The sequence below is a fragment of the Hyla sarda genome, chromosome 6 (genome assembly GCF_029499605.1).
Source record: "Hyla sarda isolate aHylSar1 chromosome 6, aHylSar1.hap1, whole genome shotgun sequence".
Taxonomy (NCBI): domain Eukaryota; kingdom Metazoa; phylum Chordata; class Amphibia; order Anura; family Hylidae; genus Hyla; species Hyla sarda.
The window spans coordinates 296,481,356-296,499,478 of record NC_079194.1 but is presented as its reverse complement, the minus strand read 5'-3'; the positions used below and the strand labels follow the sequence as shown (position 1 = coordinate 296,499,478).

Genomic DNA, 18,123 nt, shown 5'->3' with positions numbered 1-18,123 from the left:
TGTATATATATGAGAGGGTCAGGAGAGATAGATGTCTACTGACCAACCATGTATATATATGAGAGTATCAGGAGAGATAGATGTCTACTGACCAACTCTGTATTTATATGAGAGTGTATATATATGAGAGGGTCAGAAGAGACAGAAGACTACTGACCAACCCTGTATATATATGAGAGTGTATATATATGAGAGGGTCAGAAGAGACAGAAGACTACTGACCAACCCTGTATATATATGAGAGTATCAGGAGAGACAGAAGGCTACTGACCAACCCTGTATATATATGAGAGGGTCAGGAGAGATAGATGTCTACTGACCAACCCTGTATATATATGAGAGGGTCAGGAGAGACAGAAGACTACTGACCAACCATGTATATATATGAGAGGGTCAGGAGAGATAGATGTCTACTGACCAACCATGTATATATATGAGAGGGTCAGGTGAGATAGAAGTCTACTGACCAACCATGTATATACAGTATATGAGAGAGTCAGGAGTATGCCTCAGGAGAGGTAGGTGTCGGCAGACAGCTATCTAATGTGTATGGCCAACTCCTTATGGGATAATTAACCAATAAACTATCTCATCTCAGCTATATCTTTTGTCTTTATGTTACTGACGCCATTTCCTGTGTGTACAATGATAACACCGTAGACGTGCGCTCTATCGATATATATTGGTGTAACCACAAACGTAGGAACCACAGCAGCTGTTTTAGGGCCCAGAGACAGAGGGAGTTCTTCTCCAGGTGTCATGCGTCTTAGTAGGAAACAGCGAGGTAGCGGTTAACTCGGTGGTGGGGGCCATTTCCTGACTATCCTATGGAGCCCCATAAATTCACTCGCCCCCCTCCTCCCATGAACACCATCTAGTGCTCATCCCCTCCAGATGTTGTAGTTATATTCGGTCCTGTACGGCGTCTTCTATAGCGGCACATATGTACTGTATAGTTGAAGGATAGAAGGCTCATTACCACAGCGGAGGCGACGGCATCTCGTGTGTCTATTACAATGCCGCGCGCTCTCATCTATAAGGATCATCCGAGAGATGTGCGGCGCTCTCCAGCAATTAAACACTGGATGGAAACATCTGGAGCCCCCATTCTCCTGCTCACAATTAAATCTCTTGTGACAGCTGGAATTAAAGCATATATTAATCTGGTGAATCAGGAAAGGAGGCCGGGGATAGATACGTCCCCCTTGGGTTAACCCCTTCTCTACCGAAGACTAATATCTTTGTATTGGATTGTGAATTATACAAGTGAGGAGAGAAAGAGAAAACTTGATTGTTGGCTAACATGATAGAAGTGTCAAATGTTTAGTAAAAAAATTTTGTAAAAATCGGAAATTTTTCTGACAGCCAATTCAACTGATCACCCCAACCCCCACACAATTGTGCTGTGCGTGGGGGGGGAAAGGAGGGGGGGGGGAGGGACAAAGAGCCCACTAAGATTACTGGCAGTTAAACCTTTAGATGCCGTGATTGGCATTGATCATACCATCTAAAGGGTTAACTGCAGACAACAGCATGACCATTGATGGCCGCCATTAATGGTGAGTCTATGGCTGCTATCACCAATACTTATCATCAATGCGAGACGTAGGTGTTGGTCAGGCAGTACCAGAAAAATGACAACTCCCAGCATGTCCAAACAGCCAAAGGACTAAGACCTTTTTGGGCATCCATTCAGGCCTTGGACCAAGTGACTGTCAAACTGCATAATCTAAAGCAATGTTTCCCAACCAGTGTGTCCAGACTTCAACTCTCAGCAGATGTCCCTTCTGTTCTTACTACTGTATGTACACAGTGCGGCCTCCTGAATATAAGCTCCCCCTCCCATTAGCTTGGCATCAGTAGCAGTTCAATGTCAAGTGTAACCCAGTGTTTCCCAACCAGTGGGTCTCCAGCTGTTGCAACACTACAACCCCCACATGCCCAGACTCCCAGCAGCTGTGCCTTCTGTTCTTACTACTGTATGTACACAAGGCTGCCTCCTGAATATAAGCATGATGGGAGTTGTAGTTTTACAACAGTTGGAGTCACCCTGGTTGGAAAAAACCCACTCTAGGGATTCAATTTCAACCTACAGTCAATGAGACACTAGGGTAGATTTACTAAAACTATTTAAACTATTTAAACTTAAATTAAACACTCGAACAGTGCACAGTGGTTGTATGATAACTTTGGTACCTCATTGTTGAATCTAAGTTTACACGCCCTTACCGTAACAACATATGCAGGAAAACTTCTCCTAACATGGCAGCCAAGCATCACTAACTGTGATTGAAGGTTACGTGAAGAGATAATTGTATTGCAGAGAGATCCTTGTTCAGCCTTCTTCTCACTAACAAAAATGTAGAACACTAATTTTTGGAAATGAAGAACTTGAAGAATTTTGCTCTTTTATCCACATAGCATAGACAGAAAAAGTGACAGGTTTTTACCTAGGTAGAGCACATATGTCCTAGGGCTAGATATGTATAGCAGAAACTGAACTGAGACTTAATACATTGGCAAAATAGTGTAATTTGTGAGACGTTTGGTGATGCCTATTTTATTGCCCGATGACATCCCTTAAAAAGTTTACACAATTTGTTATGTTGAATATGCAGTTTCTTACATTAGATACAGAAACCTTGACAGAAAAAAAAATTGAATTTATAAGAAAAATTATGCTAATTTTCCCCTAATTTTTTTTCTCTGAATTTGCATAGGATTGGCTGGATTGGATGCAAAATCGAGCGGACGTCTTGGCACCAGGGCAATGGTATATTACATGTCAACCACCATCATAGCTGCAGTCTTGGGGGTCATCCTTGTGTTGGCAATACATCCTGGGGACCCCAAACTAAAGAAGCAACTTGGAAAGGGCATAGAAAACGATGAAGTCTCCAGTTTGGACGCTTTCTTGGATCTTATCCGAAATCTCTTTCCTGAGAACTTGGTGCAAGCTTGTTTCCAGCAGGTAACTGGATTCCTTTTACCACCAAAAGAGATGAGCACCCCAAATACCAATGGAACCCCTACATTCCCATGTGTTTTTATATGAGGCAACCATCTGCCATAGGAGAGTATGACTAAAATAGCATTTCTTGCCCTAGAACAGAGGTCCCTAACCCAGTCCTTAACCCCTTAAGGACTCAGCCCATTTTGGCCTTAAGGACTCAGACAATTTAATTTTTACGTTTTCATTTTTTCCTCCTCGCCTTCTAAAAATCATAACTCTTTTATATTTTCATCCACAGACTAGTATGAGGGCTTGTTTTTTGTGAGACCAGTTGTCCTTTGTAATGACATCACTCATTATATCATAAAATGTATGGTGCAACCAAAAAACACTATTTTTGCGGGGAAATTAAAACGAAAAATGCAATTTTGCTAATTTTGGAAGGTTTCGTTTTCACGCCGTACAATTTATGGTAAAAATGACGTGTGTTCTTTATTCTGAGGGTCAATACGATTAAAATGATACCCATTATTACATACTTTTCTATTATTGTTGCGCTTAAAAAAAATCACAAACTTTTTAACCAAATTAGTACGTTTATAATCCCTTTATTTTGATGACCTCTAACTTTTTTATTTTTCCGTATAAGTGGCGGTATGGGGGCTCATTTTTTGCGCCATGATCTGTACTTTGTTTTGATACCACATTTGCATATAAAAAACTTTTAATACATTTTTATAATTTTTTTTTTATAAAATGTATTAAAAAAGTAGGAATTTTGTACTTATTTTTTTTTTTTTCGTTCACGTCGTTCACCATACGGGATCATTAACATTTTATTTTAATAGTTCGGACATTTACGCACGCGGCGATACCAAATATGTCTATTAAAAAAAAATTACGCTTTTTGGGGGTAAAATAGGAAAAAACGGACGTTTTACTTTTTTATTGGGGGAGGGGATTTTTCACTTTTTTTTTACTTTTACTTTTATATTTTTTTACATTTTTTTTTACACTTGAATAGTCCCCATAGGGGACTATTCATAGCAATACCATGATTGCTAATACTGATCTGTTCTATGTATAGGACATAGAACAGATCAGTATTATCGGTCATCTCCTGCTCTGGTCTGCTCGATCACAGACCAGAGCAGGAGACGCCGGGAGCCAGACGGAGGAAGGTGAGGGGACCTCCGTGCGGCGTTATGAATTATCGGATCCCCGCAGCAGCGCTGCGGGTGATCCGATCATTCATTCAAATCGCGCACTGCCGCAGATGCCGGGATCTGTATTGATCCCGGCACCTGAGGGGTTAATGGCGGACGCCCGCGAGATCGCGGGCGTCGGCCATTGCCGGCGGGTCCCTGGCTGCGATCAGCAGCCGAGATCAGCCGCTCATGACACGGGCATCGCTCCGATGTACGTCCTGGTGCGTTAAGTACCACCTCACCAGGACGTACATTTACGTCCTGCGTCCTTAAGGGGTTAAAGGGGTACTCTGGTGGAAAACATTATTATTATTATTATTATTAATATTTTTATCAACTGGTGCCAGAAAGTTATACAGATTTGTACATTATTTCTATTTACAAAAAAAATTGGTTTTCCTCCGGAGTGCCCCTTTAAAGGGGTACTCCACTGCTCAGCGTTTGAAACAAACTGTTCCAAACGCTGGAGCCGGTTCCGGGAGCTTGTAATGTCATAGCCCCGCCCCTCATGACATCACACCCCGCCCCCTCAATGCAAGGGAGCGTGACCGCTTAATTTCACTTTGCTCCAGGGGCTGTAAATTTAGTGTAGTTCATAATATAGTGTCTGTACCTGTATCATGGTGGTCTCACAATTCGTATGTGATCTTTGCCCAGGATATTCATTTTTAGCAGCATACAAAATGACTGTTGTCTAGGTCCTTTCCTAGGTTGCAGTGTGGCCCCAGACATTACATCACTTGTCAGGTGTAAAAAAGGAGCATGTCTGTGCTTCAATGGGTGAAGCGACCGCTGGGTGGGAAGGAGATCATTCTCCACAGGACTGCAGGGAATTCTAGTTTCAAGCACAGCACGCATGGAAGGGAGCTCAGCTGTGCTGCAATAGGTGGTGTGACTGATGTGTGGAGGGGGGGATAAGTCACCTCCCACCTAGAAACAATGGATCTTGGGAATTGTCGTTGAAGGGAGGGCACAGAAACAGGATTAGTCAGTTCACACAAACAAGTCAGCAGCGTGATGGAGGACACAGGACACGTTCGTTTACCGCCAACACAAGCACAGATCCTTGATAATCAGGTCCATTACTGTATGGTGGATAACCCCTTTAACTGTCCTCCAATGAAATTGATCCTAATATGTGCATGAGACATAGAAAAATATTTTGTGGGGCCCATAATAGACAGGAACTAATGTGATTGACTACAAGCTGTATGTGCAATGCTATATGAGAATCAAGAAGACTTGTTGGAGATGGGAGAGAGCCCTAACCCAACTGCACCGTTTTTGTCCTCAGATTCAAACAGTTACCAAGAAGGTCGTCGTGGAACTCGAAACCGAGGAGCCCACCAATGTGACAGACTCCTTCTTAGAGCTCGTGAACAACACGGCCCCCACAACTACAGAGGAAATAAGAAAAAAATTGGAGTTCAAAGATGGCATGAACGTCTTGGGTATGGAAATAGAAATCTGAGATATTTTCACACGTAGGGCCACATCCACCGTAAGAAGTGGCTCCTGTTTCTGGCATTTGAGGGTCAATTTAGTGGTAAAGTTGATTTTCTTTAACCAACTCTTACTTTTCAGTGGAACAATGTATGATTTAAAGGGGTTTTCCAGGAAAAAACTTTTTTTTATATATATATATATATATCAACTGGCTTCAGAAAGTTAAACAGATTTGTAAATTACTTCTATTAAAAAATCTTAATCCTTTCAGTACTTATGAGCTTCTGAAGTTAAGGTTGTTCTTTTCTGTCTAAGTGCTCTCTGATGACACATGTCTCGGGAACCGCCCAGTTTAGAAGCAAATCCCCATAGCAAACCTCTTCTAAACTGGGCGGTTCCCGAGACACGTGTCATCAGAGAGCACTTGGACAGAAAAGAACAACCTCAACTTCAGAAGCTCATAAGTACTGAAAGGATTAAGATTTTTAAATAGAAGTAATTTACAAATCTTGTTAACTTTCTGGAGCCAGTTGATATATAACCAAAAGTTTTTTCCTGGATAACCCCTTTAAGTATTTCTGGAAGTGACCATAACCTGATACATAGGAGACAATGGCCATAGACGATTGAAGAAGATTTGAAGGTTGATCAACTGGTCATTTTGATGTTAAGCCATGAAGAACATATCATTCTGTAGCCTCCATCTTCCAAATGAACAAATACTCCCCCAAAAATGGACTCCCATAAAAAGTCATATGACGGAAATGTCCCCAAGTGCCTCATATGGGAGGAGAGTATCATATACTCACGAGTGAGAAAATGAGGGGAAGGCTTAAAGGGGTGTTCCATGAAAAAACAGAAAGTTAAACAGATTTGTAAATGACTTCTATTTAAAAATCTTAATCCTTCCAGTACATATCAGCTGCTGAAGTAGAGTTGTTCTTTTCTGTCTGACAACAGTGCTCTCTGCTGACACCTCTGTCTCTCTCAGTAACTGTCCAGAGCAGAGGTTTGCTATGGGGATTTGCTGCTACTCTGGACAGATGTCAGCAGAGATCACTGTGGTCAGACAGAAAAGAACAACTTCAGCAGCTGATAAGTACTGGAAGGATTAAGATTTTTTAATATAAGTCATTTACAAATCTGTTTAAAGGGGTACTCCGCCCCTGGCATCTTATCCCCTATCCAAAGGATAGGGGATAAGATGTTAGATCGCCGCGGTCCTGCTACTGGGGACCCCGGGGATCGCCACTGCGGCACCGCACCATCATTACTGCACAAAGCGAGTTCGTGGGATTCGGCCCCTTTCACACTATTGTTGTCACTTGGTAGTGTGACGGCCGTCGGGGAGAATGGCGGGAGAAAAAATACTGCTTGCGCCGTCTTTTTCTCCCACTACTCCCGTTGAAAAACAGCGGCGTCTGACAGACCCCATTGACTCTAATGGGGTCCATCGGGACCCGTTGTGCACCATCAAAATGCCGGCCGTCGAAAAAAAGAGAGAGTTTGATGGCCATTCTTGACGGGGCGCATCGGTAATGTGAATGGAGCCTTACACTGACCTATGTTTATGTTCGAAAAGAAACGTCTTTCTCGTCTTCAACCTCTAACTAGAACCAGTGATGGACGGATTTGATTCTTGACTGCTCTTTGAACTCTATCATTGACCTTCCACCTCTTCTTTTCGCAGGTGTCATTGGCTTTTTCATTGCATTCGGCATTGCCATGGGCAAGATGGGCGAACAGGCCAGACTGATGGTGGAGTTCTTCAGCATCCTAAATGAGATTGTGATGAAACTTGTGACAATGATAATGTGGTATGTAAAAGCAAGCTATGTACATATTGGCAAAAATCTAAAAGTAGACCCTTCGGGTACCAAACCTCCTCTTTCATGACCCCCAACTCCCCAACCCCCCCCCCCCCCCATGGGCTGATACTCCTATGGGAGATAGTTGAAGTGAAATAAGAGGATAGGGGCTTCCAGGCTCTCACAATCCCCCATATACTTGTACTCTTGGCTTGATGTATGGTAAAGTGAATTAAAGGGGTACTCTGCCGAAAAACATCTTATCGCCTATCCAGAGCATAGGGGATTAGACGTCTGATCGCGGGGTTCCCACCGATGGGGACCCCCGCGATCTCTGGGCCGGCAGCAGCAGCAGCGGCGTCCGGAACACGGAAGTTTGGAGCTTCCGTGTTCGTGACGTCATGCCACGCCCCCTCCATTCATGTCTATGGGAGGAGGCGTGACGGCTACTACGTAGCCGTCACGCCTCCTCCCATAGACATGAATGGAGGGGGCGTGGCGGCTGTAGTCGCCAGTCATCAGACACGGGCCGGAGTTCGCTCTGTGCACACATGACTAGAGTGCCGTGGCGTTGGATAGGGGATAAGATGTTTTTCGATGGAGTACCCCTTTAATTTGCTGCCAGATACCTCTGGTAACAACTTATCTTCCACGAGAGCAAAAGGAATGGGCGTTCTGAAATGCAACAGCCCCATATCTTTGTTCCCCAGCACATGCTGTTGGGTGGAGTTTGAAGGACACGTCAGACATAAGATGGTCACCTGGTTCCTCCAAAGATGCCCATAAACCAGATTAAGAAATGGTTGAGTACAATGTTTTGCTGAATGTAGAAGTGTTTTGGTTTTTCACTTGTGCCCAATTCTCTATACTTGACTTGGAGATCTCTCTAACCCGGTAGCCCCTCCGGTGACTATTAGGTTCCATAGCAGTCACACAGGACTGGTGCAAGGATTTTTGCCACCCTAGGCGAAAGCTAATTTTGCCGCCCATTGACCCTGTCCATTGGCTCCACCCTTTAACACACCCCACCTTACTACTGGGCTGACACACTGTAACTAACCTCCTCCTCATGTAATCTCCTTACTACTGGGATGACACACTGTAACAAACCTCCTCCTCATGTAATCTCCTTATTACTGGGGTGACACACTGTAACAAACCTCCTCCTCATGTAATCTCCTTACTACTGGGGTGACACAGTGTAACAAACCTCCTCCTCATGTAATCTCCTTACTACTGGGGTGATACACTGTAACAAACCTCCTCCTCATGTAATCTCCTTACTACTGGGGTGACACACTGTAACAAACCTCCTCCTCATGTAATCTCCTTACTACTGGGGTGATACACTGTAACAAACCTCCTCCTCATGTAATCTCCTTACTACTGGGGGTGACACACTGTAACAAACCTCTTCCTCATGTAATCTCCTTACTACGAGGGTGATACAATGTAATAAAACCCCTCCTTATGTAATCTTCTTACTACTGGGGTTACACACTGTAACAAACCTCCTCCTCATGTAATCTCCTTATTACTGGGATGACACACTGTAACAAACCTCCTCCTCATGTAATCTCCTTACTACTGGGGTGACACACTGTAACAAAACCCCTCCTCATGTAATCTCCTTACTACTGGGGTGACACACTGTAACAAGCCTCCTCCTCATGTAATCTCCTTACTACTGGTGTGACACACTGTAACAAACCTCCTCCTCATGTAATCTCCTTACTACTGGTGTGACACACTGTAACAAACCTCCTCCTAATGTAATCTCCTTACTACTGGGGTGACACACTGTAACAAACCCACTCCTCATGTAATCTTCTTACTACTGGGATGACACACTGTAACAAACCCACTCCTCATGTAATCTCCTTACTACTGGGGTGACACACTGTAACAAACCTCCTCCCCATGTAATCTCCTTACTACTGGGGTGACACACTGTAACAAACCTCTTCCTCATGTAATCTCCTTACTACTGGGGTTACACACTGTAACAAACCTCCTCCTCATGTAATCTTCTTACTACTGGGGTTACACACTGTAACAAACCTCCTCCTCATGTAATCTCCTTATTACTGGGATGACACACTGTAACAAACCTCCTCCTCATGTAATCTCCTTACTACTGGGGTGACACACTGTAACAAAACCCCTCCTCATGTAATCTCCTTACTACTGGGGTGACACACTGTAACAAGCCTCCTCCTCATGTAATCTCCTTACTACTGGTGTGACACACTGTAACAAACCTCCTCCTCATGTAATCTCCTTACTACTGGTGTGACACACTGTAACAAACCTCCTCCTAATGTAATCTCCTTACTACTGGGGTGACACACTGTAACAAACCCACTCCTCATGTAATCTTCTTACTACTGGGATGACACACTGTAACAAACCCACTCCTCATGTAATCTCCTTACTACTGGGGTGACACACTGTAACAAACCTCCTCCCCATGTAATCTCCTTACTACTGGGGTGACACACTGTAACAAACCTCCTCCTCATGTAATCTCCTTACTACTGGGGTGACACACTGTAACAAAACCCCTCCTCATGTAATCTCCTTACTACTGGGGTGACACACTGAAACAAGCCTCCTCCTCATGTAATTTCCTTACTACTGGTGTGACACACTGTAACAAACCTCCTCCTCATGTAATCTCCTTACTACTGGGATGACACACTGTAACAAACCCACTCCTCATGTAATCTCCTTACTACTGGGGTGACATACTGTAACAAACCTCCTCCCCATGTAATCTCCTTACTACTGGAGTGACACACTGTAACAAACCTCCTCCTCATGTAATCTCCTTACTACTGGGGTGACACACTGTAACAAACCTCCTCCTCATGTAATCACATTACTACTGGGGTGACACACTGTAACAAACCTCCTCCTCATGTAATCTCCTTACTACTGGGGGGACACACTGTAACAAACCTCCACCTCATGTAATCTCCTTACTACTGGGGTGACACACTGTAACAAACCCAGTCCTCATGTAATCTCCTTACTACTGGGGTGACACACTGTAACAAACCCCCTCCTCACGCAACGCTGGTTCTGGCTGGGTGGGTGCTTTGGATGAGCGGCGGGTGCTTCAGATGCTGGCTGGCATAGCGGCGCCCCCATCAAGAGGGCGCTCTAGGTGGCTGCCTATGTTGCCTATTTTTCCGGCCCTGCTGTCACATGAGTCTGTATGTCTCGGCCAAAATGCCTTTTTGCTTAGATATTTTTCTCCTTGGAAAAGTCATTTTCATAACTATGTGTCAAGCTCTAGAGCAGACGTTATTTCGCAACGTGTTTCCCCGCTAACAATGACCATTTTATCCAGCTGTAGAAGCCGAGCTTCCTGTTTATTGCAGGTCTTTTGTCAATTCTTCGTAAAAGCCACAAAGCCCAGTTTCTAAGAGACAATGCGGTCTCTGCGTAAATTCTGGACCTGTTACAGGTGGACGACGTCCACGATCTCGGAGGAAGCGGCCTGACATGGCTTCATTCATCTCTCCTTAAGAACAATGGCTTCCCAGTTAAGCAAATTACCACATGCTTTCTTCTTACTGGAATCACCCCGGTTCCTCATTGCTACATGGTTTGGTACTTTCGTGTTTGTTCGTTGATTTGCACCTAATTTGCAAACGCAAGAAATGAGCCACAGGACTATAGCTGGAAGGAGTAAACCACCCGACAGTGATCTTCTGAGAAGATCAAATCACTCTTGTCCTTGTGCTTTGACCTTCACCTTGTCCTAAACTAAACTATTCAAATGAGACTGAAATCTCAAGGCGGTGCCAAAGAGGTTCAGACCCTCTAAAGCCGACCAGAAACAATTCCAATGGTGGTCTGAACTCAGACGTCTAGGGCATGTAAAAAAAAATAGGGCCCACTTTAGGGTAAAATTGGGAAGTGATTCAAGAGGTTGGAGCAATGATAAAATAGGGTAAAAACAGGTTCTTCTGAGCCTCCAATACCCTGAGGACAACCTAGGGAGACAGCTAATTATGTGGCTTTTATTAAAGGGATACTCCGGCCCTAAGACATCTTATCCCCTATCCAAAGGATAGGGGATAAGATGTCTGACCGCGGGGGTCCCGACGCTGGGGACCTCCGCAATCTTGCATTCGGCACCCACCTCTTTGAGCTGCGCGCCGCGCTGCCAGCTCACAAACTGCCGGGTGCAGACCACGGGGCCGGAGTATTGTGATGTCACAACTCCGCCCCCGTGTGACGTCACCCCCCCGCCCCCGCTATGCAAGTCTGTGGGAGGGGGCGTGACGGCCGTCACGCCCCCTCCCATAGACTTGCATAGCAGGGGCGGAGTCGTGACGTCACGATACTCCGGCCCCGTGGTCGGCACCCAGCAGTTTGTGAGCTGGCCACGCGGCGTGTAGCTCAAAGAGGTGGGTGCCGAATGTAAGATTGCGGGGGTCCCCAGCGGCGGGACCCCCGCGGTCAGACATCTTATCCCCTATCCTTTAGATAGGGGATAAGATGTCTTAGGACTGGAGTACCTCTTTAATAAGGGTGGCAGCTGTGTCCGCCTTGTAGTGAGCCACCATGCACCCATCGGCCTGTACTGCTGACCAGAAAAAAATCTAGCGTAGTATAGGGAGATGGAGATGGGTGGCCAGACACGTCGCACCCCCTCCCATAGACTTGCATTGAGGGGGCGTTGCCGTGATGTCACGAGTCTCCGGCGCTACACCCGACGCTCTAAATGAACGCAGCGGCGGGACCGCCTCGATCTGGATAGGGGATATGATGTCTAGGGGTGTAGTGCCCCTTTAAAGAAAAATAAATGCCTCTGACCATGAAGCGGGGAAACTGGTCTGGTGTAGACGTGGTTAAGATAGGCCTGCATTATAGATTACCACTACAGTGGTGGGGCTACCCACAGGATTTTTTCCTCCACCTACCTTGTCCCTCTATTGAAGAGCTTGGAGATATTTCAATAATTCCTGCTACACATATTAATTATAACTCAAATAAAAAAATATGATAGTTAAATTAACCCTTACCTACACACTTATATAAAAGATGAGCTTTTGTTTTAAGTCCCATGCAAGTATCTGGGACTTCCAGTACCTTACTCCACAAACTCCACTCTGCATCTCCTGGTGGTCGGGATATGAGGACGGGATATGAGGTAGGGATATGAGGTCGAGATATGAGATCGGGATAGGAGGACAAGATAGGAGGTCGGCATATGAGGACGGGATATGAGGACAGGAAATGAGGTTGAGATAGGAGGTCGGAATAGGAGGTCGGTATATGAGGACAGGATATGAGGTCAAGATAGGAGGATGGGATAGGAGGTCGGGATATGAGGACGGGATATGAGGTCAAGATAGGAGGATGGGATAGGAGGATGGGATAGGAGGTCGGGATATAAGGACGGGATGTGAGGTCGAGATATGTGGTCGGGATATGAGGTCGAGATAGGAGGACAAGATAGGAGGTCGGCATATGAGGACGGGACATGAGGACAGGATATGAGGTCGAGATAGGAGGTCGGAATAGGAGGTCGGTATATGAGGACAGGATATGAGGTCAAGATAGGAGGATGGGATAGGAGGTCGGGATATGAGGACGGGATATGAGGTCGGGATAGGAGGTCAGGATATGAGGTCGAGATAGGAGGTCGGGATATGAGTACAGGATAGGAGGTCGAGATAGGAGGATGGTATAGGAGGTCGGGATATGAGGACGGGATATGAGGTCGAGATAGGAGGTCGGGATAGGAGGTCGAGATAGGAGGTCGGGATATGAGGTTGAGATAGGAGGACAGGATATGATGACGGGATATGAGGATGGGATATGAGGTTGAGAAATGAGGACGGGATATGGGGTTGGGATATGACAACAACATATGAGGATGGGATATGACGTCAAAAGTTTCCTCCTTTGTTGTTTTTCCACCACAACTAGGATTAGGAAGGAAAAACCGGGCAACGCCGGGTACTCAGCTAGTTGCCTGTATATAAAAGAACTATAAGCTGTCAGTATGAACACTTAGGTTTATTCAGCTAATGAGCAGGAAGTATTATAGTGGTAGTATATTGTAATTAGTGCCATATGGCATATAGTATACATAGTGTGTGTATTGGATGATCATTATTTCACCACCTCTGTGCCCTTTGGTCTTTTCCAGGTATTCTCCCCTTGGTATCGCTTGTTTGATCTGCGGAAAAATCATCGCCATTAAAGACCTGGAGCTTGTTGCTAGGCAACTGGGAATGTACATGATCACCGTCATCGTTGGCCTCATCATCCATGGAGCTATTTTCTTGCCGACTCTGTACTTCGCGATCACCAGGAAAAGTCCATTCCCCTTTCTGGCCGGAATCTTCCAGGCCTGGATCACAGCTCTTGGCACAGCCTCCAGGTAAGGATCCGTCTAGAGGGACTGACCTGTGCCCAATCGGCACTCATTTAGGGGGACTTTGCAAGGTTGGATTATTGAGGGGCCACATGAATGATCGATTCATGCTTTGTGTGGCCCGAGAATTGTTGGCCATAGAAACTGAAGCCATGCGACCAATTTAGGCCTGCAAACAAGAGGCAATCAGCCGACAAAATGTTTTGGTAGTATCGGGCAGTACCATGCAGTAGGCCCATAGGGGTTTCTATCAACCTGAAATATTTTGTATAACTTATCATCATAAACTATCTAATGCTAAAGAAACGTGGGTTTATCTGTTCCTTGACGCCTCTGCTTATTGCGGAGGAGCTGAGCAGATTGATATATAGTTTTGTGGTAATAGCTTCAGTATAACCTGTATTTCATTCATTTACACCTCTACTTATTCTATGCTTAGGAGTCCAGTGGGTGGTCTTACTCAATGATTGACAGTCTTTCCTGCCAGTCGCTGATAAAACTTCCCAATTGACTCCTTTTTAAAGTTAGGTGTCCAGTGGGTGGTCTTACTTAATGATTGACAGTCTTTCCAGTCGCTGATAAAACTTCCCAATTGACTCCTTTTTAAAGTTAGGTGTCCAGTGGGTGGTCTTACTTAATGATTGACAGTCTTTCCAGTCGCTGATAAAACTTCCCAATTGACTCCTTTTTACAGTTTGGTGTCCAGTGGGTGGTCTGTTTTGATAACTCTGATAAGATCTGTTTCTACATAGAAAATCATAGGAGAAAGGCTGTCAATCACTGAGAGTAAGACCACCCACTGGACCCCAAGCATAGAAAGAGCAACGAATAATATACTGAATAATTTACACTACAATATATTACCTGCTCAGCTCCTCCTGCTCTATAACATGTTACCTGCAGATTGTACTGTATTGTATATATCATCTGCTCAGCTCCTCCTGCTCTATAACATGTTACCTGCAGATTGTACTGTATTGTATATATCATCTGCTCGGCTCCTCCTGCTCTATAACATGATACCTGCAGACTGTACTGTATTGTATATATCATCTGCCCAGCTCCTCCTGCTCTATAACATGTTACCTGCAGATTGTACTGTATTGTATATATCATCTGCCCAGCTCCTCCTGCTCTATAACATGTTACCTGCAGATTGTGCTGTATTGTATATATCATCTGCTCAGCTCCTCCTGCTCTATAACATGATACCTGGAGATTGTACTCTATTGTATATATCATCTGCTCAGCTCCTCCTGCTCTATAACATGTTACCTGCAGATTGTACTGTATTGTATATATCATCTGCTCAGCTCCTCCTGCTCTATAAAATGATACCTGCAGATTGTACTGTATTGTATATATCATCTGCTCAGCTCCTCCTGCTCTATAACATGATACCTGCAGATTGTACTGTATTGTATATATCATCTGCTCCGCTCCTCCTGCTCTATCACATGTTACCTGCAGATTGCACTATATTGTATATATCATCTGCTCAGCTCCTCCTGCTCTATAACATGTTACCTGCAGATTGTACTGTATTTTATATATCATCTGCTCAGCTCCTCCTGCGCTATAACATGTTACCTGCAGATTGTACTGTATTGTATATATCATCTGCTCGGCTCCTCCTGCTCTATAACATGTTACCTGCAGATTGTACTGTATTATATATATCAACTGCTCAGCTCTTCCTGCTCTATAACATGTTACCTGCAGATTGTACTGTATTGTATATATCATCTGCTCAGCTCCTCCTGCTCTATAACATGTTACCTGCAGATTGTACTGTATTATATATATCAACTGCTCAGCTCTTCCTGCTCTATAACATGTTACCTGCAGATTGTACTGTATTGTATATATCATCTGCTCAGCTGCTCCTGCTCTATAACATGTTACCTGCAGATTGTACTGTATTGTATATATCATCTGCTCAGCTCCTCCTGCTCTATAACCTGATACTTGCAGATTGTACTGTATTGTATATATCATCTGCTCAGCTCCTCCTGCTCTATAACATGATACCTGCAGATTGTACTCTATTGTATATATCATCTGCTCAGCTCATCCTGCTCTATAACATGTTACCTTCAGATTGTACTGTATTTTATATATCATCTGCTCAGCTCCTCCTGCTCTATAACATGATGCCTGCAGATTGTACTGTACTGTATATATCATCTGCTCAGCTCCTCCTGCTCTATAACATGTTACCTGCAGATTGTACTGTATTGTATATATCATCTTCTCAGCTCCTCCTGCTCTATAACACGACACCTGCAGATTGTACTGTATTGTATATATCATCTGCTCAGCTCCTCCTGCTCTATAACATGATACCTGCAGATTGTACTGTATTGTATATATAATCTGCTCAGCTACTCCTGCTCTATAACATGTTACCTGCAGATTATACTGTATTGTATATTATCTGCTCAGCTCCTCCTGCTCTATAACATGTTACCTGCAGATTGTACTGTATTGTATATATCATCTGCTCAGCTCCTCCTGCTCTATAACATGTTACCTGCAGATTGTACTGTATTGTATATATCATCTGCTCAGCTCCTCCTGCTCTATAACATTTTACCCACACATAGAACTGTAGGTACAATGTGTCAGGTTCCCTGTTTCAGAGCAGTACATAACAGTACCCATGTGCCTCTGTGTGCTTCTGACTTCATACATGACGTGCTCCATCAAGTGGCATAACAGGGATAGACTTATAGAAGAATTTCTTCTATGGGAAAATGTCTGTGTAATAAAATACTATACATAGGCACCATAGGGCAGCACAACACAGTATGTAGCTGAAGGGACTTAGTATGCCGCCATAGTCCTTAAAGTGTACACGTCAGATCCAACAAAAAAATATTTTTTTAATACATCACTCAGTACCTAATCCTGACCATGTACATCTCATTTTTGTGTCTAACACCTTTATTTATTTTTTATTACACTTTTAATTTATCTCACTAGTCTGAATTCCTCTCAAAGGGAGGGGGTGTGGCCTCACTGTGCAGGTCTCCGCCCCCTCCCTCAGTATACTGTCTGCTCACATCTCCCCCAGCATTAGCAAAACTACAACTCCCAGCTTGTCCTCACTGACAGTAGCGGGACACAAGCTGACAGTGGGAGGATTTTTCCTGCGCTCACAGCTGTCCATCAAGGAAGTGTGTCCATGACATAGGTGATGACTCATGGACACAGCAGAACTAGTATGTGTCCAAGCAGGTAGCAGGGGGCAGTTGTTTGACTGGCTTTTTCATTATGAAATACTGAAAATTTTGTAATGAAAGCAATTGCAAAACCTATTGGTTATACATGCTTTACAACATATCAAAAGTTTTTGTATCTGTTTTTTGTATTCGTTTAGAGCGTCGGGTTCAGCGCGGGAGACACGTGACGTCACGGCCACGCCCTGCTCGTGACGTCACGGTCACGCCCCCTCAATGCAAGTCTATGGGATGGGGGCGTGACGGCCATCACGTCCCCTCCCATAGACTTCCATTGAGGGGGCGTGGCCGTGACGTCACGAGCCTCCAGCCAGTCCACTGCCAGTCACCCAGCATGGACCGAAGTTGTACCGGATGTTTGGGCTGCCGCAGCCAAGATGGCGGGGTCCCCCGCAATCAGACATCTTATACTCTACCCTTTGGATAGGGGATAAGGTGTCTATGGGCGGAGTACCCTTTATTGTCGATATTATCGGTTCTATGTATAATGTGGAGCAGCACATTATAAGGTCGGATCCCATTCTCCACACCCTGAGCTCTGGCTCGGAGATTGTTAGCTCAGTAATCCGAGGCGTAGACTGATATTCTGCAGCTGTCTGGGGCGGAAGACACGCTCCGCCGGTAGCTGGGAGCTCGCATACATTTATTTTCTTTGGCAGCACCGCAGCTGAAACCTATTTCCCTTCCTGGCGATTGTCTAACACGGGAGCTCCATCCTTTCACACCGATTTAGTAAATTAAATTTTATGGTCGATTTTCACGGGACTTTACCGTACATTTGTTTTGTTTTTTTGTAAGAAATGTTTCTTTTTCATCCCGCTAATCTGGAGAATTTGTACTGATTGGTGTGCAAAGGAAAAGTTGCCCATAGCAACCAATCAGATCGCTTCTTTCATTTTGCAGAGTCCTTGTTATAAATGAAAGAAGCGATCTGATTGGTTGCTATGGGCAACTCAGCAACTTTTCCTCTAGACAGATTTTAATAAATATCCCTCTAAATATGTCAAAAAGTCAACAGGGAACACATACCATTGTGGGGGAATTCATCAAGGGATTTACACTTGAT

The 18,123-nt window shown here is 44.4% G+C and overlaps 1 protein-coding gene across 3 annotated transcripts in view; it reads left to right on the top strand.

Annotated features, from left to right (window-relative positions):
* Positions 1-18,123, top strand: part of SLC1A2 (solute carrier family 1 member 2) — a 129,506-nt gene that overhangs the window by 85,368 nt on the left and 26,015 nt on the right. For all 3 annotated transcript variants that reach the window (XM_056527870.1, XM_056527869.1, XM_056527871.1), the window contains exons 4-7: positions 2,721-2,971; positions 5,456-5,612; positions 7,298-7,424; positions 13,588-13,821. In XM_056527870.1, the coding sequence (XP_056383845.1) occupies positions 2,721-2,971; positions 5,456-5,612; positions 7,298-7,424; positions 13,588-13,821 (769 nt within the window). The remainder of the gene's footprint in view (positions 1-2,720; positions 2,972-5,455; positions 5,613-7,297; positions 7,425-13,587; positions 13,822-18,123) is intronic.